At 35.5% G+C, this 27,742-nt stretch overlaps 1 protein-coding gene across 1 annotated transcript in view; it reads left to right on the top strand.

The window, feature by feature from the left end:
* Positions 1–27,742, top strand: part of LOC150094192 (exportin-4-like) — a 541,216-nt gene that overhangs the window by 352,201 nt on the left and 161,273 nt on the right. The window contains exon 15 of the mRNA XM_090412419.1: positions 23,522–23,691. Coding sequence (XP_090268545.1) covers positions 23,522–23,691 — 170 coding nt within the window. The remainder of the gene's footprint in view (positions 1–23,521; positions 23,692–27,742) is intronic.

The following is a 27,742-nucleotide window of genomic DNA, read 5'->3' as shown; positions in this document are numbered from 1 at the left end:
ACCATTTGAATTCGGTAGAGTTATTCTTTCATATTCATTCTTTGTTTTACTTGCAACATAATGATAGAATTCTTTTAGGTTTTCTTTAGCTTGCAGAGCCAATTTCTTCTCATACTCAGACTTAGCTTTCCATACAACAATTGTGATTATTCTAGCCTGCTGCTGCTTATAATTTTCATAATGGCCATCATTCTTATTCCACGGTATTCCTTCCACATCATCTGTTTCTTATGAATCTCTTGCTTAGTAAGATTACACATCTATTTGACTGCTATCCTATTTATTCTTAAAACTATCAGAACACATTCTGATATTGCATCATTGAAGCATTTTTTAAATGTTTCCTGTGCACTGTCAATATCCTCCCCATCCAACAGCTCATACCATGGCACAGAACCTAGCATAATCCTCAGCCAGTCATAATTTCTTGTTTTGTAGTTCAGCATGCAACCTTTTTAGATTGGAACATTCATAAACTTATCCACTTAACAACTGAGTACTACACTGTTACTGTCACCTAGTGGAGGTAGAATAGATAAATCTTTAACTAAAATCCTTTTTGACAATATAATCAGATCAAGCACTCTTTGACTTCATGTTCCTTCTGTCACATGTTGCTTGAGGAAGTTGTCTCGCAACAACTCATGAAATTCAGTTTAATTCTTCTCATGAGATTTCACAGCTATCCAGTCAGTGTTCAGATAATTAACATGCCCCATTATGATTCTCATTTCGCACCCATCTTTATTTGGTAATATGTTTCTTCATCACCAGCAACTGATTCACTATGTCTGTAACAACACCCCACTATGTATTTGATCTTGTTAGACTCCACCTCACACCAAGTGGTTTCAAACTCACCACTACATGAAAAACTGTTAGTTTTTCATGTAGTGGTGAGTTTGAACAGTCATAGGTCTCAACTCTAACTGGATTCAAGTCTTGTAATATTATTATCAGAAATCCCCTTCTCTCATATCCTGTCTGTCCTTCCTAAAAATACTGTATTACGGCAGGAGACCATCAGTTATGCTGTAGCCCCCAGCTCAATGCAGACATCTGCTCGAATTTGCAGTGCCTTTTCTTGATTTTCTTTTCTTTTTTTTTATAAATTATTATTAAATAAGCCACCATGGGACCGAAGAAGGATAGTGATAGCAGCAAAGCGAAAAGAAAAGTTGTTAGAACCACGATAGAGATGAAAAAAGGAAATCGTATCCAAACATGAAAATGGCATTCGTGTCTCAATCTTGCTATGCAGTTCGGTATGATGAATTCAATGATCGGTACAATACTCAAAAATAAAGAAGCGATAAAAACATTTGTCTATATTTTATCTACTTATTGTATTTATTCTTTTTATGTAAGAATTTATGCATGAAGTACTGTTATACAGGTTTAAATAAGCAATCATCTGGGGTTCAGGAATGGATAGGAGAGATAGTAGCTTGCTCCACCTTTGCAAGGAGTCGTCCTGGTGTTGCACCACCTTACCCCAGTCCTGAAGATACTTTCAGGTGCAAACTTTGTTTGCTCACACTTAGATAAAGGATTAAACTAAATTTATTATATTCTAACCAAGTGAAAAATAAACTTTCATCTTTCTCTAAATCCAGAGTAATTTATTAAAAAGGTGGCACACCATTTGGCAACTCCTATAGGTAGAGATGACCTTGCTAATGCTTCTGGCTGGTATCTCCACTTGGGCCTGGCTCCCACTGAAGAGACCTCAATAAAGTTCTAAACTAGTCTGGGTAGTGGCCCTTTCCTTAATGCATAACATTAGACATATCTGCAAGGAGATGTGTTTTGCATTATGGGAGATCTGAGATAGGAATGATAGTAGCTTGCTCCACCTTTGCAAGGAGTCGCCCTGGTGTTGTACCACCTTATCCCATTCCGCAAACTTTGTTTGCTCACACGTGGATAAAGGTTTAAACTAAATTTATTACAGTGGTATTGTATCCATAAAAATTGCAAAAGACACCATTGGGCTAATGTACTCTTTGCAAATGAGGGTTGTTTTAGTCTTTTCTTGATTCTAAAGTAGTACTGCTTACCATCACAAGAATGTTATTGAAAGGGATATAGCAGTGCTGGAGTCATGGTGCATTATGGTTAATGGACGCACCTAACTACAAGCTGGAAAAAGGGTGAATGATGTTGCAATATCATGTATGATTGTTTCATGGTGCTGTAGGCAGAGAATTCCTTTGTATGCATGACAGTGCCACACACCTCATACAAGAGTAGTTGAGATATATCTGGAGACTGAGGGTATTAATCGAATTGAGTGGTCAGCAGACTACCCCAGATCTCAACCCTGTAGAACATGTTTGGGATGCAAAGGGAAACACATTGCTGCTCGAAATTCCCTTTCAGAAAACAAACAAGGCGTTATCCTTGATTTGAAGGAGTGGGCCAGTTTGTCTCAAGAACTGCCAAATCACTTGGTGCTAAGCATGGCACACTGCTGTGAGAGTTGAATCACAGTTCAGGGTGACATATTCCATATCAAAATGTCTGTCAACATAGTTTTCTGTAAGCACAAGTATGCAGATATCTCAACAAACTGTTGCAAAATGTCTGCAAAAATTTTGGCAATAGTTTCAAATTTCCTAAGGATGTAGATAAGGAATTAATGCATAACCTTAAGAAATTTGTAATTTTTTCCAAAAAGCATATTACAATTTAATTTGTACAAAATTTATAACAAATTTTTTGTTATAAATTCAAATACGAAAGGCTTTTCGTGGAATCAGCCTCAGCCCTAAGAAACAATCCAAACCTCAACAAATTTGGTTGCATGAGACTGCCCCAAATTTGGGAAACCTACATCAGAAGACCTTCAGCCCAATCGCCCAAGAATACCAACATTGCTCGCTAGGGGACACCATCAGGACTTTTAGGAGAAAGAATAGTTTCTTGCTTTTTCCTCATTTACTGTTTGTTGTGCTTGTGTACACGTCTTGTTTTTAAGTTCCTGTGAAAATGGCAACGTGATGTTGCCGAAATATTGGAAGTGTATTAAAATTTATTTTAATGTATATCCTAGTATACGCTGTAATTTTCTTAAGTTATTTAGTAAAAAAAGTAAAAAAAAATTATTAAAGAATTGCATTAAAAGTAGATTATATTGTGCTGTCAATTAGGCAAGTTAAATATAAGCTATTTTGTATGGTAAGTTACGTAGTGTGGCACATGGTATTGATTCGAAGCAGAATAATGGCATCCAGAACATTATCATTCACAGAATTCAACCAGAAAAATTTTGTTCAGTGCAGTTTCTGTGAAATGTATTCCTAACTGAAGAGGAATGGACTTTGTTTGAAAGTGAAAGTGGTGAGAGAGTGTGTCAAAAATATTACAAAAGTAAGTATTGTTCAGTGTAAGTATTGTTCAAAAATATTACAAAAGTAAGTAATTTTGTTCAGTGCAGTTTCTGTGAAATGTATTCCTAACTGAAGAGGAATGGACTTTGTTTGAAAGTGAAAGTGGTGAGAGAGTGTGTCAAAAATATTACAAAAGTAAGTATCAGAAGGTGGAGGGGGAATCGAGTTGATAGATTGTAGTCAAGGTAACAGGAAACGTGTGTGAAAATGTGTGTAATGGTCAACTGGAAGATAAGATTGAGTGAGAGAGAGAGTGAGTAAAATGATAAAATTGCGAGAGAGAAGAAAAGTGATGATTAAAAGAAGAGAATTAAAAGAATGAAGAGTTGGACATAATGAGAAAGATAGTGCAGTTACAGACTGTACACAGAAAGAACTGTGAGATATGAATGCAGAAACATTGGATCGGTCTGTTAAGATAATGAGGTAGTTAAGATAGAGAATATATTGCAGTCAAAAGAGGCAAGGGGTTATATGGAAATAGAGGTAGATGATGTGCATTGGATGTTACAGAATATCCTGTGTGCCTTGATGCTATACTAGCTCATGTTTTACGAGAAGATACTGGGAATGGAAAGTTTTTTTTTCACTTGGTTATAAATTTAATTAAAGATGCCAAGATATTATATTGTATATGCATTGTTTACAATTTATGGAATCAGTTCCTTTGACCACATTGTACAGGGTGGGCCAAAAGTCATGAACGGAATCTGAAGTTTTAATACCCCCTTTTTTAATTTTTTTTTAAAATTTTATTTTTCTTTACAGATTTTATGAAGAAGTCCTTAAAGATTAAACATGGAAAAATTCCGACTGAACAGTGAATTTTTCAATTTCACAAATTGTGAAATTTTACTATCAAAACCAAGGATCAATAATTCTGGCCCGACGAAGCATATCGTCACCGTTATGGCATGAGAGATTCTCCAAACAAATCAATGATTAGACATTTGATTGGTCATTTTGAGGAACAGGGTTCAGTAAGCGATCTTCCACGAACAGGCAGACCATGCTCAGTTAGGAATGAAGCCACAGTTGAGCTTGTAAGGGAGAGTGTTGCAGAAGACCAGAGCACATCAACTCGAAGGCAGCCTGGACTTGGAGTCTCTCAGATGTCACTCCAGTGTATTCTGAAAACCTTGAACCTGTTTCCATATAAAATCCAGTTGGTGCAACAGCTCAAGCCACCAGATTATGCCCAGAGATTTCAATATGCAGTCAGATTTCAAGAATTAGCAAGGAGAGATCCTGAATTTATCCACAAACTGATAATGTCAGATGAAGCACATTTTCATTTGAATGGCTTCATTAACAAACAAAACTGCAGGATTTGGGGTTTGGAAAATCCTAGGGCAATTTACCAAAGGGAATTACACCCCCTTAAGTGTATGGTCTGGTGTGGGGTGACGTCGTAAGAAGTGATTGGACCTTACTTTTTTGAAGACTATTTTGGGAACCTTGTAAATGTTACAGGAGATGAATGTCAGTCTATGATGAAAAATTTCTTACTCCAAGCATTTTGAGATGAACATGACACGTGGTTCCAACAGGATGGAGTGGCAGCTCACACAGCAAGGGCCACAATCCAATTGCTCAGGCAAATTTTTGAGGGAAGAATAATTTCCCGTGGTTGTGACATGAGCTGGCCATCGCATTCTCCAGATCTGACGACTCTTGATTTCCTCATATGGGGGCTGTCTCAAAGAAAATGTTTGTTAATTTGCCTCAGACACTCTAACAGCTGAAGAACAATATTATTATTATTATTATCAAAAATAAATTTAGTTTAATCCTTTATCCAAGTGTAAGCAAACAAAGTTTGTGCCTGAAAATATCTTCAGGACTGAGGTAAGGTGGTGCAACACTAGGCAACTCCGAGCAAAGGTGGACCAAGCTCTCATCACTGCTTGTCTCAGCATCTCCCATAATGCAAAGCACATCTCCTTGCAGACATGTATACTGCTATGCATTAACCACGCAACCGGCCAAGACGTCTATAGACGTTCAAGTTATCATGGATGTGAAGTGCATATTAAAATTGTAATACCATTGATATTACATTGAAATATATGATGGACACGAAGTGTATGCAGATGCGTATTTGATCCGTAATGGCCGGTAAGGTGGTTAAGGGAGGGGCCACTACCCAGACTGGTTTTGACCTTTATTGAGGTCTCGTCAGTTGGAGGCAGACACAAAAAAGTGGAGATACTATGGCAGAAGTAATAGGAGAGGTCATATTTACCCACACAAGTTGCCAAATATGACTGCTCCTATTGCTTCTGCCTTAGTATCTCCACATTTGCGTCTGCCTCCCACTGACGAGACCTCAATAAAGGTCGAAACCGGTCTGGGTAGTGGCCCTTCCTTTAATGCATAGCAGTATACATGTCTGCAAGGAGATGTGCTTTGCATATTGGGAGATGCTGAGACAAGGAGTGATTGAGAGCTTGGTCCACCTTTGCTCGGAGTTTCCTGGTGTTGCACCACCTTACCTCAGTCCTGAAGATATTTTCAGGTGCAAACTTTGTTTGCTTACACTTGGATAAAGGATTAAACTAAATTTATTATAGTCTAACCAAGCGCAAAATAAACTTCCAATATTATTATCAACACCCGACAACTATCTCTGACTCCATGGAGTCAGAGACTCATCGTGGGAGGTACTCACTATTGCATAAATGCTCATCCAACCACGTCTTAAACTGATTCAATGTGTCCACATCCACAACACACTCAGGCAATGCATTCTACTCACCAACCATCCTTCATGCAAAGAACCTACTTCTCACTCCTTTGCTCGCACCCTCCTTATACAGTTTCCAGCAATGGCCTCTTATACATGTCCGCAAGGAGATGTGTGCTTTGCATATTGGGAGATAAAACTTGTTCTACTCCCCTCTCCCATTCTGTGAAAAATCTCTTTCATGTCTACCTGATAACAACCTCTGACCAGTTTATATGTCTCAATCATATCCCCCATTTCTTCCTCCTATTCACAGGCTCTGCAACTTACATTCTTTCAGTCTGTCCTCGTACTCCGCATTCCAAAGACCACTGACTACCTTTGTGAATCTTCTCTTCTACCCTTTCCAACATATCCTCGTCACCATGAAAACCCAGCTACCAAATCTGTGCACAATAATCCATATGAGGCCTGATCAAGGCCTTATACACTGAAATCATAACCTCTCTGTTTCTGCATGTCAGGGTTCTCTGCATCATTGCCATTATTCGATGTGATGTCTTCACAACTTGTACAATGTGGCCCCTGAACTTCAGGTCCTTGTCCACCATCACAACTAGATCTCTCATCTCCTCTTCTTCTGTTAAAGTTTCCCCACCAAGTGTATACTTGGCATCCCATTGTTGCTTACCAAATCTCAAAACCTTACACTCGGCAACAGTGAACTGACAGTTCCACCTACCTGTCCATTCATGCAATCTATTCAAGTCCTCTTGTAAGGCATTAACATCAGCCTGATTGTGCATTGCCCTCCCCAGTTTTGCATCATCTGCAAACAGCTGGATATCACTAGTTAATCCCAACCCAATATCATTAACATACAAATTGAACAACAATGGTCCCAAAACTGACCCCACCCCTGTGGCATACCACTGGTGACCTTTCTCTTTCGATAGACTGCCAATGCTGGCAGTAGCATTGGCAGTCTATCAAAAGCCTTCGCAAAATCCAAGTTCACTACTGTATATGCATCTTCTCTATCCAGTGTATTTGTCACCTTGTTATAGTAAATAAGTAAGTTAGTGAAACATGATCTCCCCTTAACAAACCCATGCCGATAACTACAGAGAATACTGCTGTTATCAACCCATTTCTGTATCCTACTTCTCACCAATCTCTCCAGGACCTTCACCACAACTCCAGATATATACAGACCGGTCTATAATTTGAAGCTACAGCCTTATCACCACCTTTATTCAGTGGAACAAATTTACCCTCCTTCCACTCACTTGGAAACTGTGCTGTTGCAAAACTTTTGTTAAACAGGCATGCCAATGCTACTGCCAGTTTCCTGGAACATTCTCTTAAGATGCGTGGTGATATTTCATCAAATCCTATCGCCTTATTAACATCAAGGTTATTTATTTCCTCAAATACCTCCTGCTCACTCACAATTAAGCTATGCTCTCCTATGTCCTATACACTCAAGTTCCTCATGATTCCACCCTGATCAGGATGAAACACTTATAAATTGATCACTGAATACCTCAACAATGTCTTCTTCAGCAGTTACCATTCTACCACCTTCATCCCTTAACTTCACCTTTCCATGATCATTCTTCTTTCTACTTGCCACATATCTAAAAAAAACTCTCTAGGGTTTTTCTTCATCTGATTTGCCAATTTCTGCTCATACTCTACTTTGTTTTCCTTACTAACTGAGCCAATCTCCTGGCTTGTTCTTTATATTCTTCATGTGACTGATTACCATTATTCATCTTGTACTTCCTTCAAAGTACTTTATTTTTCCAGATTTCATGCTTAAGCTCCACATTCATTCATTTTACATCAACCTTATTCAGCCTTTTGACCTTTGGGATACATTCGTACGTTGATGCTGTTATGTATTTCTTTGTAACTTCCCATGCATCATTTATTTCCTGACCGCTCAACTCCTCGTTCCATGTTATAGCTCGAAGTTGTCTCCTAAGCTTGTCATAATCACCAGCCTTATAATTCCACATATAACCTTTCCTTGCAAAAGCTTGCATATGACTAGCCACAACACAGGTCATTACTTCATGATCACTTTCACCAACTGGAGGAAAATGTGAAACCCCTCTAACAATTACATCCTCTGATGAAATGATGAGATCTAGAACTCTCCTTGCGTGCCTTTTTTTACATGCTACCTGAGATAGTTATCTCTCAAGAACTCGGGAAATTCACTTTCCTTATTCCCAAATGCTATCTCTTCATTCCAATCTATATCGCCATAATTAAAATCACCCACAATAATTACCCTTCCTTTGTTCACTAATCCAAGTTGTTTATACATTTCATCACCTTCCACATTCCCAAGCATATAGAAACATCCAACTAAATATGTCTTCCTCTCAACCTCCACATTACACCACACTGCCTCATAAATATTGCCACTTTTTCCCTCTTTCATGTCTACCTTATTTGGACTTAATTCCCCTGCTATCATCAGCAGCACTCCCCCCTCCCTTCCTGCCCTTTCTATCCTCCCGAAAAATAATGTACTCTTCCATTTCTATTCCCGTTACAATATATCATCTTCATTCAACCATGTTTCACTTATTCCAATGATTTGGGGGCGAATAAATTCAATTACTGAAACCATTTCATCCCCTTTATTTCTGATACTTCTGGCATTTGTAAACAAATACAACAGTTCATTTTTAGCTCCCAGTCCTATCCAAGCCATATGTTGGTTGTGATTTCCCCACTGCACCTGCCAAATCACCTTTATCACCACTTACCACATATACCTCCTCAGTCTCCACTTAGCTACCCACATTGCAATATGGGTAGAGAAGTGGTTTCCCTGTTCCTCTTGTATTCCTGTTCTCTCTTCCTCTCTCACCCCACTACTGTTTCTACTGCCAAGCACTGCTGTCTCTTCAGTACCACTCTCCTGATTTTTCTCTTCATCTCTTTCTTCTGATCTCTGGCACGCATCGCATACTGTACTTCCACACACTATACTTTCATCCAGCAACACTTTCTCCAGCACGCTCACTCCAAACCCATTTAAATGCAACCCATCACGCCTGTATAATTTCATTCTTTCCACAAACTTCACTCCCTTCTTCTCATGCAGCTCCACCAACATGCCATTCATGATTTTGGCTCTCTGTTGAAACTCATCATAGGAAAGAATGTCAGTGTGTTACCCAGGTATGATGACACACTGACCACCTTTTCTACTACACTGTTATCTTTCACTCTGCTCAATGGTCTCCTGATATTTGTCCTCACCTCCTCCTTATGTCCACTTAGATCATTTGTCCCTACAAACACAACTCTCACGCTCCTTTCGTCCTCATGTTGTTCATTCGTGACTTAATTATTGTACTCATTCTCCCACCCGATAGCAGACCTTATGGACTCTGTCAGTAACTAGCCCCTAATTATACTGCTATTCTGGAATTACTCTCGCTTCTTTTACTCTTTGTTCTTTCATTCTGTTTTCTTGCACACTTTCATTCATTTCCACTAGACGCCTAACATCATTCAACATATTCTTCATTTCATTTTTCATTTCTAATATCGTTTCATTAAATCTTGCATTCTGACAATTTCACTCTCTATCTCACTACCTCTTATTCAGCCGCACTTTACTTCCTTTTCCTCATTCATACTTTCCTTCACCCCCTTATCACCAATTTTCACTTGTACATCTTTGTATTCTTTCAATTTTTCCAACTTTCGTTTCACTTCCGTTTTTCGCAACTTCTTCCGTAACTTTCGCTTCTACATCTTTGCATTCTTTAACTCCCTCAGTTTCTCTTGCTTTTGTTTTATTTTTATTTTTCGCAACTTTTCCGTAACTTTTGCTTCTACATCCTTGCATTCCTTCACTCCATCAGCCTCTCCATCTTTTGTTTCATTTCCGTTTCTTTCTCTTACACTGTCGATCTTTTCAGTCAGTTTCGCATTCTGTGCATCAGTCCAACAATATATCTCACTTATGACAAATCCATACTTTCTCTTGTCTTTCGTTCATTCTCTTCCTCTCCACAAAGACATCTCTTACATTCTGCCATACATACATATCGCACTCAGGACATCGAATCAGTTTTGAAAAGTCTATGTCGCCAATGCTTCTTGACTTTCACGGCATTCGCCTAGTAGCACCAGTCAATGCCCTCGTGGTTGACTTCCTGACTGGCATTGTGTGATATTTGAAATGGCAAATTAGACTAATAATTCTGATAGAATTAACACCAAAAAATCACTCAGACACATTTCGTTCTCAAAAAATAAATAATGAAACCCTAAAATTTATGAAACACTGCTAATTATTATTCAAAATAGAACTTATTTTTCCGGAGCACTTTCTGACACTACACAACTTACGGCCCTCTAGTGGAGAAAATATTCAGGTTGAAATCAGAGTACTGGAACCTGAAACACTACGAGGTGTCATGAAAAATGCCTTGGAAAGGGCATGTTTGTGCGAAGCAGAAAATGGATGCCATTTACAAGATTTGATTTTTCACACCTAGTGTAAATTTATTTCCTATGTATACTGTATATGATGCTATGGTATTTTAAATTTAAGACAAAAAGTAAAGGAGTTATTAAATATTAATCCCTTCATGACTTTTGGCCACCCTGTATAAGTCTCACCTCCGAGTTGGTACCAAGGGGATGGAAAGAGGGGGAAATTTTTGGGTTCGAGTCTACCTGGTTGAATGATTTGCTGTTACTAAGCCTCTGAGAGATTGGTGATTTAAAAAAAAAATTTTTTTTTTATTTGAGTGTTTTTTTGATTTATTGGTGTATTTCAAGTATATTGTTGTAGTTTTTTAGTGTATTTATTGTACTACAGCATTTCATGAGATAATTGTGGAAATATTAGTTTTTAGTCCTCTTAACCACTCAAACATGTTTGGGTGGTGTATATTCGTCAAGGTTATGATGGATTAGAAGTGCATATTAAAATTGATATTACATTGAAATATATGATGGATACGAAGTGTACGACGAGTGACGTATTTTATCGATATTGATGGCGATGTGGTTAAGAATGGTGCTGAAAACTTGTTACAACAGAGCAGTGTATAAAGCTCATGTTGTTATACTGAGGAGAACATTTGTCCCAGAGAGCAAAAGCATTGCTGCAGCGTTGATGATAATTTATCCTAGAATAATCTAACATTGGAAATATCCTATTTAAAAGAAATTATTACAAAATCGACCAGAGAATTAGAAAAAGTGGAAAAACATTTAACGGAAATTAGACAGGATAAGAAAAATTATCTGAACAAGATGCAGGAGAGCACTAAACTGTAATTATAATATTAATAACAACAAGATAAGTCAATTAAAATCTAAGAAAAAAGAGGTAATATGATATGGCGATTCAGTCTTAAAATTTGTAATTACCGAGGAAGTCACTACCTCTAGTTTTACAGGGATGAAAATTAAAGATATGACAAACATAACTGTAAAATGGAAAAGAAAAGTAAAAGAGATAGTAGTTCTGGTAGGAACTAATAATTTAAGTAATGACAAATATAGTATGAGAGAGGACATGAAAGTTCTGTTGGAAGAAATGAGAAAGAAATGTAGATTGTAGATTTACTACCCAGATATGACAGTATTGAGTTAAGGAGTTCAATGATAGCAAATTATTCCACATGCAAGCTGTGTAGAAGAAATGGATGCGAGTTTTTGTATGTGTGGAGTATGTTTGACAGCAGAAAAGACTTGTATAAGAGGGATGGCCTACTCTTGAATTGATTTGGCATCAGATGCCTGGAAAAATTACTTATAGTTATGAGACCTAATGCAGAGAGTCAGGGAAACTAGATCATCAAGGGAGGAATGTATGTGAAAGTTCAGCTATGGTATGCAAATGTGATAAAGATATGGATGTCTTTGAACATGGTTATGTATCTGACGAAGGAGTGGAAAAATATGCTTTGGGTTCAGACCTTTTGAATATGTCTGGAGAAGTAAAAGAGAAAGTTCTACAACAGGGCCAAATAGATTGCATATCTAATTGTAATAATACACTAGGTGGTAATTTGTTATGTCTGTGCACAAATGTACAGACATAACAAATTTTTTCTTTCTGTACTCATCAGAAAGAAAGGGGTTAGGATAGAAATGCAAGAGAACAATGATAGTAACAATGTCTCGTGCAGCAGTGAGTTTGAAGCTATCTGGTATGAAATGAAAGCTAACAGAATGAAATATATGTGTCTACAGACCTGGCGGCTCAGTTGCAGGGGATGAAGAAATACATAGCCAATTTAGCCTTATGGTTACTAAAAGAGTGATCATTATTGGTGACTTTAATTATTCAAACATTGAGTAGAAGAGAAATCTAATGATAAGAATGAAGAGGAGTTTATTGAATTGTTGCGAGACAACTTTCTCAAGCAGCATATGAGAGAAGGAACTCAAGTTCAAAGCGTGTTGGATTTGTTCATAGCGTTAGAAGGGATCTTTGTTAAGAATATGACTATTTTTCCACTAGTTGATGACAGTGATCATGCTATGCTTTCTTGGGAAGTATCTAATTATATTGATATTCCATCTTGTTCCATATTGATGTTAGAACAGGTTACATACTGAACTACAAAGCTGGAAATGATGAACTTAGGAGAATACTATCCTTGGTCGCATAGCATCAGTCACTGAATGGGAAAAATGTCAGCAATGCATGGGAATGTTTGAAAAACATTCTGGTGGTAATCTGCTTAAATGAGGCTGTATCTGTAGTGTTTGAAGAATAAATAGGTTGCAGTTGAAATGGCTGTACAACCTTTTTAAGCAAGAGATCCACAAGAAGATGATGTGGAAAGAATAGCGCGATAATAAGAGTGAGAAGAGTGATGAAATATACAAAGCTCAGGCTAGAAAAGTGACAACTGTTGTGCAGAAAGCTAAATTGGAGTATGAAAAGAAATTGGATGTGCAAGCTAAAGCCATAGCCTTTAACTTGTTATGTTCAGCCGAATTGTCTAGGCTTTCACATATTTGTGTAACTGGAGTCTCAGCTCAGGAATGTATGACAGTTTCATTGTACAAGAGTGGTGCAAAAACTGAATGTCTAACTACCAACCTATCACTGGTGTGGTAGTGAAGATTTTAGAGAAGGTAAGAAGTCGCATACAGAAATGGGTAAACAAACAAGCTATACCTGCAAGGAGCAGCATCGTTTTACTAAATAAAGGTCATGTTTAACAGTTTGCTCATATTTTATAACAATGTTATGGCCGAGTTAGATGAAATGAATGGATCCACAATGATAATATTGGATTTTGCTAAGGCATTTGATAGGATATCATATGAAAGGCTATTGCATAAATTGGAGAATATGGGATTGGGATATAAACCCTTGATTCGGATCAGTGTGTGTGTGTGGTTCACAGACAGACAACAAACAGTGGTATATGGTGGGTGTGAACTGCCAAATTTAAGGTGACCTGTGGCATACCTCAATTGAGCCTCCATAGCTCAGTCGGTATAGGTGAAGCCCTGTGGTCGGAAAGACTTGGGTTTGATTCCCAGATAAAGGAGGAACCTTTATCTGGTCTCGAAAGAGACCAGATAAAGGTGAGTTATCTGGTCTCATATGGAGATAGGGTTTTTTTTTTTTTCACCCAGAAACTCTGGTTTATCATCCCCTAGAACAGGCAAACCTGCCCAGTGAATACACACATCTACAGACAGGACACGTTAGTGGATAGGGAGATGAAGTTTATGTGGCATATTGCAAAAGTGGCCAAAACAGTTCATTGGATTACTTGGTTGCTGAAGAACACCCTGATGCCAGCAAAGGTTGGTCGATTGGTAGAGCCTCTGCTACTAATGGCTCGTAAAAAGTTAAGCAAGTTTGAGCACAGTTAGTAGTTGCAAGGGGACCAATCATTTGATGCTGTTGGCACACACACTCTCCCTCGATGAGTCTTTGGACTCCCTGGATGTGTCACATAATAATAATAATAATAATGAGCAAAGCATGTTAAAATAAGCATGTTATTTTGCCTCTTTTTAATAGGGTCTTGGTGATACCACATCTTGAATACTATGCACAGATCTGGTTACCTGAGCTTCTTGGGATTGAGGAAGTGGGGAGGACCTTGAGATGAGCAACTGACATGATGGCAGGTTTATGGGATGCACGTATGAGGATAGATTGAAGATTTGTGGGTTAGGAAAATTGGTTGACAGGCAAACTAGGGGATAGTATGATTGAGACATGGATTACTGAAGGGGATTTCTCAAATTTAATACAGAGGAAAGTTTTCAGAACAAGTCTGGTGGTGTGTAAACTAGGGGCCCATCCTTGGAAATTAAGCAAGAGTTTGATTATCAAGGATGATAAGGACTAGATTTTCAGCTTGGAGAGGGGTGGATGAGGGCAATAGTTCACCAGAGTGTTGTGGGTGCCATGACTGAGACTGAGTTCAAATCAAAGTATGATAAATATTGTATCAGTATTGAATAGTGCATGGCATAATATTTAGGGTCTCCCTTGATGAGTCTATGGAATCCATGGAGTTGCCGAAATAATAATAATAATAATAATATATATATATATATATATAGACTTCGACGAATATGCACACTCACCCGTGGTGATCAGATTTTGCTAGTTGACGCAGACTGGACAAAATGGAATATTTTTTATTTAATAAAACTAACTTTTTGAGCAAAATCTTTTTACCTTTAAGAAAACACAGAAGAATATGCATTGTTTAAAGGATCATTCCAGTAACAAAAATTTATGTAATAAATTATATTTTCCATAAAATTAACCTCCCTAATTAGGGAGGTTACTACATAGTTGAGAAACATGGATAAAATAAGATGATATTATTAAGATATATTATTTAGATAAGATATTATTTCTGGAAAATTTTCCAGTAATATAATGTATATGGATAAGAAGTGCTAGCACACAATTTCCATTAAGAGATGTGATAATCCCTCATACTCAGGAACCAGAGTAACTTGCATTCATAGCTGTGTCATGGTACTAAACAACACAATTTCATGCAGTATGACTTAAATTTTAAATAGTGATGTCGACTAAACATATGCAATGTATTTTTATATTTCTAGTTCATCATCATCAAATTCCTGACAAGTACCCTTAGGTATTATGCAGGATATTATATAATAGTATGATAGATATTTTTAGTACTTTTATTATATAATTATTTTTTTTCATTAATGACAAGACAAAATAAGAGAAAGTTCCATTCTGAAAAATGTTATTTTTTTTAGGGGGAGGAAGAATTTTTTGTCAGGAAAATGGTTGCCCTCAGTTATTACATATAAATCTTTTGTGAACCTATAAAAACAAATGCTATATATATATATTTTTTTTTTTTTTTTTCTTCCCTTCCCTAAATGCTGTTAGACGACTGCTTTTTTGTATTCTTGAAGTTTATTGTAGGTGAAATTATTTTCATGCTTATTTTATAAAATAATTGCAAAGGCATTTGTTTAAGTGCTGTTTCTTCTAAATTAAGTCTTGTTTAATTTTTTATTCATAGCTAGTTATAAATCACTTCACAGAATCCTTATAGTTTCTGCACTTGTACTGCTTTGACTTACAGAAATCATGATATTTATCTCTCCCATTTCCAAGAATCGTGTACTACAAATCGATTCTTATTATTTTCAACGATCAATCAGCAAAAATAGTCTTGTGTTGTGTAAATAACATTGTAAATAAAATTTAGTTTTGAAATTGGTCGTGCCTAGTGAAGAAGAAAATACTGCAGCATTATTATTATTTGGTATTTTCTTGTAGTGTAAAGAAATTATAGTGCATTTGACAAGAAATACATTTACTGTTAGTTTTTGATATATGGCATTTTTAAAGTAGTATACTTTTACTGAGAGCCTCTATAGCTCAGTCAGTATAGAGACAAAGCCCTTTAATGGAAAGACCTGGGTTTGATTCCTGTCTATGATGTGAGGAACATTTATCTGGTCTCTTTTAACTAAAGGTGAGTTAGCCGGTCCCATATGGAAATAGAGGGTTTTCTCACCCGGTAACTCTGGTTTTCCGTCCCTCAGAGCAGGCAAACCGTGTGTGTTTGCCTGCTCTGAGGGACGTGTGTGTGTTTTTCACAGGGCCGGTGAAACACACACACACACACACACACACACACACACACACACACAGGTTACAGCCATGAATACTCTGAAAATATGTAGATGAGATAGGTTCCTCACTGCATGTTGTTATGCCATAGTCAACCAAGATTTACCATAATGGTAGCCAACCTCCTAGATAGGAAATGACACACGATTGGGATACTTTTACTACTGTTTTACACTAAAAATATATAAGAATATCCTTGAGTGGATTTCCATTCTCTTTTGTGAATGGTTTTGAAAATAAATTATATTCAGAGATTTCTGCAGTTTGTATTGGCTAGTAACCCCCCTCCCCCCCACCCTCCACTAAGGAACAAAGTTGAATGCCAGTGTAAAACTTTTGTTCCCATCAAATTGTTCTTTCTTTCTAAGATAATTGTATCAGATAATTTATAATTTTTTGATAATAAAACTGAAGCTGTAATTTGAATAAATTAAGAAATTATGTAATCTTAAGAGTGATTAGGCAGAATTAATTTTTATAAAAATACTCTGTCAGCTTGCAAAATAAATATCAGCATTTCTGTTTAGGATGTCTGCTAATCAATCAAGTGGATGAAAACAAAACAAGAAATTACTGATGTGTGCTGCACTACTATTGCTTGGGGCTCTTTAATGTGACTTTTGGGGAAGTGTTGTTTGTTTCTTTCTTTCTCAATAGGATTATTTCGTAGTATTTCTAAGACTTAGCTTTTTTTCAGATATAGCAATCAGCAGTGATAGAAGTACTAATATTAAGTTACTAAAAATTAACACCCCAAACTAAACTTTTTATATATAATATGAAAATTATTTGTAAAATTTAGAATAATTTCAGCAAATTGCTTAACAACTCATGGTAAAGAAGGCAATGGCTGAAATACACTGTGAGAAAATAGTTTCATTTTAGAAGTATATCTGCTCCAACAGACACAAAAATATTATCTTTTTTTTTTTTTTTTTTTGTCGAAACAGTAAAATAAAGTAATTGATTTCAAATATTATTCTTTGTAAAAACTTTCAAACCAATAGAAAATTGAACCAAGATTAGTTAAATATAATTCAGTTCCTGGAGTGGAGGAAATGAGCATAAATTTTGAATCAGTCTATATAGGATATATTTCATATATTTTCACCATATCCTTATCTACAGCAGTTAAATATGAATATTTTTGAAATGTTCATTTCTAAAATATCATTTCAGTAGTAGGAGAAAATACTAGGAAAAAAAAATCATTTGTTGCACTTTTAAACTAAATGTGAAAGCAGCTGAGATTCTACTGAAATATTATTGGATAAAAATTTTTAATATATAAAAAAGTCCACAATCAGAAATCAAATAATGCAATTTAGGATCATTTGTTGTTCAAATGGGAAAACTTGGTCTAAAACTGAAGCATAATCATCCATATAATAATATTTCAACAAGAACATTCCATGGGACACCCCATATTTTCCAACCTTGCAATATTATTAACAGACATTTGTGTTAGCAGGAGGATATTTCTCTTCACTGTGTCCACTATTATTAACTTTAGAGATTAAACAGCTCTCCAAGAATAGGCCTACGTGAGGCACCACTTTTTTTCTCTTTCTGTTTATTTTACTCCTCCATGTGCCACTTGAATTCTGTCAATTAGCCTATCTTCTTATTCGTGTTATTAGCCTAATATCCATTTCCTTCTTCTTTCTCATCTGTCAGATGATGGGTTGAGTCCCTTGTGAACAAATCTTGCCACCTGGTTCTGCCTCTGGCCATTTCTACCATCTCTGAAGCTTAATAATTGTGACCTTGCCTTCAAAGACTAGCCAGGTTCTTTAAGGTCTGCCTCTTGATTGCCTTATTCCAGTGATTCTGTTCAAGACCATATTTGGTAATCTTTTGATAGGACATTCTTTGTGTTTATTTTATGTTTGACTTGCTCATTTGTTTTGTGTTCTGACCAGTGAGTTATTTACTTTTCTTAAGCATTTCATTTTGAATACTCTGATTTTCTATATTTCTTTCTGATTGAGTCTCCATGTCTCAGTTTCATATGTTGCTGTAGATATAATAGTAGTTTTTTAGTTTGAGGCCTTTTTGAAATACTGTTATTTTTCCATATTTTGTTTAATTTATTCATATTAGACCATCCTTTGTTAAGTCTGTATTTTACTGTTTCTGTATTGTTAAGGTTGTGAGTAATGAAACTTCCATGATATGTAAATTGATTTCCTTGTTCAAATATATGATTTTCTAAGTTTAAGAAATTTTCCTCATCTCTTCCTATTTTCATTGTTTTAGGTTTGCTTAGATTAATTTTCATTCCAAAAGTTTTGCACTCTTTATTTAACATTTTTATTGTATTTTCCACAATAGCTCTAAATTTTGCAATAATAATAATAATGTCTGCATAGTTCATTTGGTTTGTTGCATTCAAAATTTCTTCTTTTATTATGAATGGTGCTTTTATCCATTTCCACCAACTTTAATTTATGCTTCCCATGTATTAATAACTTCCCTTGTAGTATTCTGCATTGTCTTTGCATCTGGTGGTAGTTTCTGCCTCAGTATCTTTACCTTTTTATAAAATTGGAGAGATTACTAATACAACTTCTCCCTTACTTGTAAGAGAGCTGTGCTGTCCAACATAGAATCATTAATACATTCTACATTCCATTCCTCCAGAAATATTTATTGGCTTGTAATTTATTGCTTCTGATTTGTCACTTAGCTTTCAAGCTGGACCCCCCACATACACACATACATGCACTCCTTTCATATGGATATCCTATGTTCAGACTCACACAAGCTAAAGGCATTGTCCTTGTATTTGCATATTCTAGTCAGTAAGTTCAGTTATGTTTTAGTTCACTGTGTATGTTTGTTAATGAGATCAAGTGGTGAGCCCACCACACATCAGAAAAGCTGAAATGGAAACTAGATCTTAGATGACCCCCTTCACCCTAATACACACACAAATACTATTTTTTCAGTCTAGTTTGCCAGGCAAGTGTTGTTGCTACTCTCCAATCAAAATATTTTAGACATACAGATAGTCTTAGATGCTGGTGATTATTCATAACAGTGTTTCACAGTATGAACAACAGTGTAAGAAAATAAGACTATTACACTTTTTTATAAAATCTTTATCAAGTAGCTTTATTTTTATCCTCCTACATGTTTCGCCAATCTGTTTCTATTGGCATCCTCAGGGAATACAAATCAGTAAGCACAAAATGAAGGTTACAGACTAGGTTATAACCGATGGTTCTAAATCATACAAAAAATTGGTATTGTGCGTGACAATGTGCGTGTCTCGTTAACGTGATTTATTCGTGATGACTCATGACGTAATTGTTATGAAAGTTCATTTCTTTGATATTTAATGATCTGATAAAAGTTTTCCAAATTTCTGGTAAAATTAGACCTTGATTCTTGTTTAGGTTTTCCAATTTTTTGTATGATTTAGAACCATCGGTTATAACCTAGTCTGTAACCTTCATTTTGTGCTTACTGATTTGTATTCCCTGAGGATGCCAATAGAAACAGATTGGCGAAACATGTAGGAGGATAAAAATAAAGCTACTTGATAAAGATTTTATAAAAAAGTGTAATAGTCTTATGAATAATTGTCAAGAAAAAATTCAACATAGTATAAGAAAATATTTTATTTTTAATAAAATATTTTCTTACACTGTTGTAAGAATCCTCACCTCACACAAAATGCAAAAGAGCCTATGGCAAACAAATGCCATGTGTAGAGTGGGGGTCAGGAGTGGAGTAATCTGTTGATATTCTTCTTGAACTATTGGAGATTATGGTCCTTTAGAAATATGCTTCGTGAGAGAGATTGTTCCACAGAATTGAAGTGCAAGGAATGAAAGATGACTGGGAGTAGTGGGTTCAGTGAGTATATAGTTCAGCCATAATGGGATGATGAGCAACTGTTGCCTCAAGTTCCTGTATATTTGGCAGAAATGGGAGGCATAATGGATGCAAGTTCTGCTGAACAATTGCCATCTAAATATCTGTAAAAGAGAGACAATGCAGAAACTGATCTTCTGTGGAAAATGGCTGAAGTGCATTTGTAAGAGAAGTGTCATTAATCAACTGAACTGCCCTTTTCTGAAGCATCGAGAACTTTTAGGAAGGTCTTTGGTGTACAACCTCAAACATGAGAGCAATAAGTATAAATAATTAATTTATTGAACTAATATTTTTCTTGCTTTCTAATCATTAGAAAGCCAAAGTTAATTCAGTGCAGTCAGGCTAAATGTGGTCATAGAATGACTCTCTCAAATATTTGGCAAATTAATTCAGCCATTCCTATCAAGGTTAGAGGAGGGTTTAATAATCTGGCTTAACTTCCCCTCAGGGACTGACTGGCCTGGTTAGCTATTGGGAATTTCCCAGCAGGCCATCATGCGAATAGGCCTAAAATAACTACCATGTTTTTTTTATTATTCATGTTATTTTTATTCAGGAAATATGATCATAAATAAAAATCATCAAGTGCAGTGAAATACATGTGTGATATTGTAACGAACATGCTTAAGTAGAGCCAATAAGAGCTACGTTGCATCTTCTCACTGTTCATGCTAGTGTAACTGCAGTGTCAGCTGTTCAGCATTCTTTTATTTACTTTGTGAGTACAGATGCATTTTGGCTGCTAAATAATTTAATAATTATTATGCAGTGTTATTATGTAATGATATACACATAAATATGTGAAAAGGAAGTGCAAAGCAGTTGGGATAAGTTAAAAAATGCTACAAGAATGTGAGAAATTACCAGATACATTTTCATAATCACATGAACTTTATTTGTGAATGTGATCAATCTTTCCTATAATCATGAATTTCAATAGATTTCTTCTTTCTGAATCCTTATTTCCACCTCATAAATGGCACTGATGTGCTTATAGGTTCTTGTATGGGATAAATATAGACAAAAAAAAAATTGTTAAATGCAAATGATGATGCAAACATTATTGTTTTCTGGCAGTTTTAATGCAATCATTTATTCTGCAAATATATATGTATCACAGTCTATTTCAACACCATCAGTATTAATTGTATATAGGAATGTGTCCGTTTCATCAAGCTGGCATTCCCAATGATTTTCGTTTCTTTTGCATTGCATTCCTCATCTTCAGATGAACGTAATGATACTGAATGCAAATGTGATTATTTCTTAGGCCCAAAACATGAATTATCTGAAATTTCAAAAAAATTTTTGAACACGTTCTCCTTTCAATATCAGAATTTGTTACAATCAAATGAAGTCTTAGAAATCGGAAATGCTTCTTGAAATTCTTGAAACTGATTTTAAAGATAAATTGACTGCAATTCAAAAAGGGAAATAAAAAAAAAAGGAAAAGATTCCTGTGGAAATTGGTTCATAACATAGTCAAATCCAAAACACATCATATGCATGCATAACTATTAAATATAGTAATAGTTATGAATAGCCAACATATAAGCCTTTCAACCAGAATGTATGAATGTAACAATGGATAGAGTACTTCATTGTTTTAACCTTTAATAAATAACATGCTCTTTGATCCTAGCCATCTATTTGACCCAGCTGTCATTCAAGTTCGATTTCTGACAGAACCAATGATGGATTTTTGTTGCGATTTCAAGTAGCTGAGTTTCTTGCTGCCCTTGTGCCAAATCAGTTACGTGCCAGCCATTGGCGCAACCAGTACTTGTGGAATAAAGAGTGATTTTTGAGGTTTTGATCCCATGCACCTAATTATATAACAAAATAAGATGTGACTAATTATGGTTAATGAAAGCTGTTTAAAATATCTTTTTGAAGAATATTCATATTGAATTCCAAGAAATTTGAAAATATTCAAAATCATTTCCAAAAAATGCTCCTCTAAAATGAAGTAAGTTAGTCAACATTTAGCAAGATATTACAATGAAACATTACATGTAGAGTTGGTGTATTTTTCAAGAATATTAATGAAAGTACTTCTTCAGTAAAGCTTTTACTGTATAGAAACATTGACACTGGCAGTGATAATATGCTATGATTGGATTTATTATTGCTATTAAAAATAGTAAATGCTGCAAAAATTGCTTTTCTTGCTATCATCAGGTTTTAACTGAAATTAATTTGCATACAATGCCCATTTTAAACCTATAAATATGCATCAACCTGATCTTCAAGCCAGGCATCCTATGAAAGGTCACACTCACAATGCAACTACATTCTAATTGTTTTGCACAGTAGTATTCTGAACATTCATATTAATTGATGTTATTTCAAAAAGATAGTCACTGAAATAGTTAACAAGAATAATCTTAATATATTAGTATCAAAAAGGCTTCTTTTTTTTTTTTTAATATCATTTTTGGTTTGTAGAGCAGTGTTTTTCAACTAAGTATAAAATTAATAAAAATGGAATAAAATAAATGTTTATTATAAATAATAAAAATAATATTGAATTACTGACAAGTGAGTCTTATTTGGAGGAAAATTGTTGATATTAATTATAATGCTAGCTTAATCATGTAGTGTCACAACAGTATCCTGTAACAACTTTAGAGAGAACATATTAGGTAGATGATTAAAAAAATATTTTTTATTAAAATATAATAAAAAATCCCTTACCCCCCCCCCCCCCCCAATAGTAGTAATGTGTTATATAGCATTTCATGGGTTGAACCTCATATAAAAAATGTGTAATATCGTATTGGTCATGTTAATATCATTTGAAAGAGAATTATAAAATAAGTAATAAGGATGTTCTTAATGAATTACCATCAACAAGCTTTTTGTTTTTTTACAAGTAATTTCCAGGACCTATTTTGTTTGTCAGTCCACTGCTGTTTTCCCCCCATTCAAAATATACTAAGCCAATTGAGGAAATTGACATGAAAAATGAACTGTTTTTATATAAACAATATTTAAATGATAGGAAATTTTTGGCCTTTATATTTATGAGAATACCTAGTAAGATTGTCATCCTGCTTATTTGAGATGTCAGCCTAAAATGACTGACATCCCAAATAAACAGTAGAAATACTTTCATCTATAGAGTAGCATTTGCAGAGTAGCACATAATTTAATCTGTGACTCTTTGAATATCAAATATGCTGAATGAGTGTGATTGATGCAAAAATTAAACTATTTTACATAGATAACAGGCCTAGATTAACACAAGTATATGCAGTTGATTATTTTTATTGCATTAACTAGATATCTAATTTTTAGGTGTATATATAACTGAATAGTTTTAATAACATTTTTGAAATTATTACTTTGGTTAAGTCTTTAACAAATGTTATGTTTGTATGTTGTAATTAGATGAGCATGACATTAATTGGAGCATTTGGTCGAGATTCTGAAGGTGGACTATGGACCTTGAATTTTTTACTATCTAAATTAGAATCTAATTTGCTGCTATGGAACTCTGAATCAAAATTAGCTTGTGAAACTGCTCAAGTTCTAGTTACAGTATTGAACAATACTGAAAGGTCAGTATGCATTACATAATATATAGACTATAAAGAAATTTGCTGTATATACTTTGTGTCAACATGTTATCATATGAAATATATATATATATGATAATTTGATGATTTCTGTGCATTATATATATATATATATATATATAATCATCATCATCAAATTCCTGACATGTAACCTCAAGGGGGTGTATAGGATATGATAGTACTACATGAAAAATCTACATCATTACTAACTTCCTATCTACAATTTTCCTCCAAATCAGTCTGTTACTTGTCAAGACACCAACATTATCAGATCTTATTTCTATCGTCTAAGGCACTTTGTACCATATCAATTCACCTATATCTTGATCTTCCTTTGGGTCGTTTTGCTGCCAACCTGGCAGAGAACACTTGTTTTGCTAATCTTTCTTCGCCCATTCTATTTAACTGATCATACCACCTGAGATTAGCCCTGCAAACGCATTCCTGGATGCTGACAATGTCAAGTTCTTTCCTAATATCCTCGTTTTTAATATGATATTGCCATTGATGCCATCTGTTCACACCTATAATCTTTCTCAGGACTCTCATATCTGCGGTCTCTAGTCTTTGGTCAAGTGTCTTACTTCTGAATCCAGCTCTCAGATCCATAAATTAATACTGGTTTGAACACTGTCTTGTATACGGCTAATTTAGTGTTCCGACTAATTTCTCTCTTATTCCATATAAATTTATTCAATTGACTTCCTACCATACCAGCTTTGTTGATTCTGTTGTCTATTTCGATATTTAATTTACCATCTTCACTAAAAATCGTGCCTAAGTAGCTGAAATGTTTTACTTGTTGCACAGATTAACCGTTCACAATACAGTTGACATTTTCAATGATTCCACCTATTTTCATTGTCTTTGTCTTTTTAATGCTGACCTTCATACCATATCTATTACAACAGTTATTCAATTTAGTCAGGGAATCTTGCAAACTTGTAGCGGATTTATTTAGAAGTATAACATCTTCGGCATAAAGCAAAGAGCTGACATTAACATCTCCAATTCTGATATCATGTTTAATACCACTTTCCTTCATAATGTGATCCATATAGATAATGAATAACAGAGGGGATAATGTACATCCTTGTCTCGAACCAGATTTAACATTAAACCATCTTCCTGTACTTCCTTCAGTTCTAACTGCTGACTTACAACTCAAATAAAGACTAAGTATCGCTTGATATAATGCCCCATTGACACCATATAACTGTAGCGTATTGAATAGCTTCTCTCTTGGTACCTTGGCGTATGCCTTTTCCAGATCGACAAAACTTAAATACAGACCATTGTTATATTCCCATGATTTCTCAACTATTTGTCGTAGAGTGAAGATCTGATCCTGACAGCCTCTATTTGGCCTGAATCCAGCTTGTACTTCACCAAGCTTTTCTTCCACAATTCTTCTCAACTGTTTCTCAAGTATACTTGCATAGATCTTGCCAGGAACACTCACTAGGGAAATACCTCTGTAAGTCTTACGTTCAGTTTCATTTCCCTTTTTATATATGGGCACTATTAGAGCTCTATTCCAATCATTGGGAATTCGTCCCTCTGTCAAGGCTTTCTGAACTATGCAGTGCAGCCGCTGTAAGACTTTTATACACTATACTTTTGATATGCTTTCTTCTTTTCCTTCACTGCATCTTTAACTTCTTGTGTCCACCATGGAGTTCTGATTTTTCTATCCTTGTAGACAACCTCACCACATGCCCTAGCTGAATCAATCAGGGTTTTCTTCAAGGCTTGCTACTGAATCTCCAAGGTTTGGTTTCTGTTCTCAAACTCTTTCCTTTTTTCTTCAATAATCTTTGTGTATTTTAGTCTACAGTTCACATCTGAGAGCTGCTCAACTTTTATTCACTTTAAAACTTTCTTACATGTTATTCTTTTCAGTATGAAATTCAATTTTATCCTGCTCAAGGCTAAATAGTGATCACTATTAATTTCATATCCTCTGTACACTGGTGTCCTGTACCAGAGAGAAAACATCATTATCAATTATAACATAGTCAATGAGACTTTTCTTATTCCATTATATATATATGTAATGCCCATATTAATTATTTAGTCCATGACACACACATATATATGTTATGGGGAAGAGATTAAAGATATAATTAAAACAGAAGCAAAGAAGAATATTCCAACAGTTTGTAAGAAGAAGAAGTCCAAATGGCTGTCAGAAGATACCATCAGAGCTGCTCAGGAAAGGAGGAAAATGAAGGCCACAGGCAATTTACAGGAAGTATGGCATTTGAATGCACGGTTTCAACGACAAGCCAGAAGAGACAAGGAAAAATACTTTAACCAGGAATGCCAACAAATAGAAGACCAAAACAAGAGAGGAAAAACGAGATCTTTTCAAAAAGATCAGAGAACTAACAGGGAAGTTTAGTGCCAAGGTGACAATATTGAAAAGTAAACACAAAGGATATCTTACAGAAGCTGCAGACATCAAAGAAAGATGGAAAGAGTATACAGAAGCCCTTTACAGAAAGGATTCCAAAATTACTGAGAAATTTGAAGAGCAGGATTATACACAGGAGCCAGTACCACTGGAGAGTGATGTGAGGTGGGCACTGCAACAGCTATCCAGTAAGAAAGCACCAGGAGGAGATGGAATGCCCATTGAGCTGCTCAAAGCCCTGGGAGAAGAGGCAGTTAAAATTTTAGCAGCTCTATGTCAGTGAATTTGGATCACAACTACATTGCCTAGAGAATGGAAAAAATTAGTTTATATACCTTTATTGAAGAAAGGCGATGCAAGAATGCAAAAATTACAGAACTATAGCATTGATTTCTCATGCAAGTAAAGTCTTTCTTAAGATCATTCAGAAAATACTGGAACCATTCATGAAGAGAGAAATGCCAGATGAACAGGCAGGATTTCGAAAAGGCAGAGGACAAGAGATCAAATTGCCAATGTGAGATGGATAATAGAAAGAGCACAGGAATATCACAAGAATGTCTACCTTTGTTTCCTTGACTATAGCAAGGCTTTTAACTCTGTAGATCATGTGAAACTGTGGAATGTGTTAAGAACAATGGGAGGACTCCCAGAGCATTTCATTATTCTTCTGAGGAATCTTTATTATGAACAAGAAGCTACTGTCCAAACAGATCTTGGAGAAACTAAGTATTTCACAATAGGTAAAGGGGTGCGACAAGGATGTATTTTATCTCCGTACCTGTTTAACTTGTACAGCGAATACATTTTAAGAATGGCAGGGCTGGAGGAGTCTCCGGTTGTAATTAAAATTGGTGATAAAAATATTAATAATTTGAGGTATGCAGATGATACCACCTTGCTAGCAGAATGCAAAGAAGATTTGAAGGAACTTATTATGAAAGTTAAAGAAGTAAGTGCTAACTATGGTCTTAAACTTAACCTCAAAAAGACAAAAGTTATGGCAACATGTGAACTTAATGATTTTGAAGTAGATGGGGAGAAAATGGAAGCAGTTAACAATTTTATGTTCCTAGGATTCTGAATTGATAAAGATGGATATTCTACCAAAGAAGTTAGAAGAAGATTATTACTTGGAAAAAAAGCAATGACAAATTTAAGCAAGATCTTTAAAGGTATTAGCCTCACAACAAAAATCAGAATCTTGAAAGCAATGGTATTCCCTGTGGTACTGTATGGGTGTGAAAGTTGGACCCTGAGAAAGAGTGAAAGAAGGAAGATAGATGTTGAAAGTTTATTTTTCACCTGGTTAGACTATAATAAATTTAGTTTAATCCTTTACCCAAGTGTGAGCAAACAAAGTTTACGCCTGAAAATATCTTCAGGACTGGGGTAAGGTAGTACAACACCAGGCAACTCGTAGCAAAGGTGGACCAAGCTAACATCACTCCTATCTCAGTATCTCCCATAATGCAAAACACATCTCCTTGCGGATATGTATAATGTTATGCATTAAGGGAAGGGTCACTACCCAGACTAGTTTCGACCTTTATTGAGGTCTCTTCAGTGGGAGCCAGGCCCAGAAGTGGAGATACCGGGCAGAAGCAATGGCGAGGT

Source organism: Typopeltis vanoorti, chromosome 22 (assembly GCF_054136105.1).
Source record: "Typopeltis vanoorti isolate ZY-2024b chromosome 22, IOZ_Tvanoo_1.0, whole genome shotgun sequence".
In the NCBI taxonomy this organism is placed as follows: Eukaryota; Metazoa; Arthropoda; class Arachnida; order Uropygi; family Thelyphonidae; genus Typopeltis; species Typopeltis vanoorti.
The sequence above is the reverse complement of the archived record's forward strand: the minus strand, read 5'-3'. Positions and strand labels throughout refer to the sequence as shown.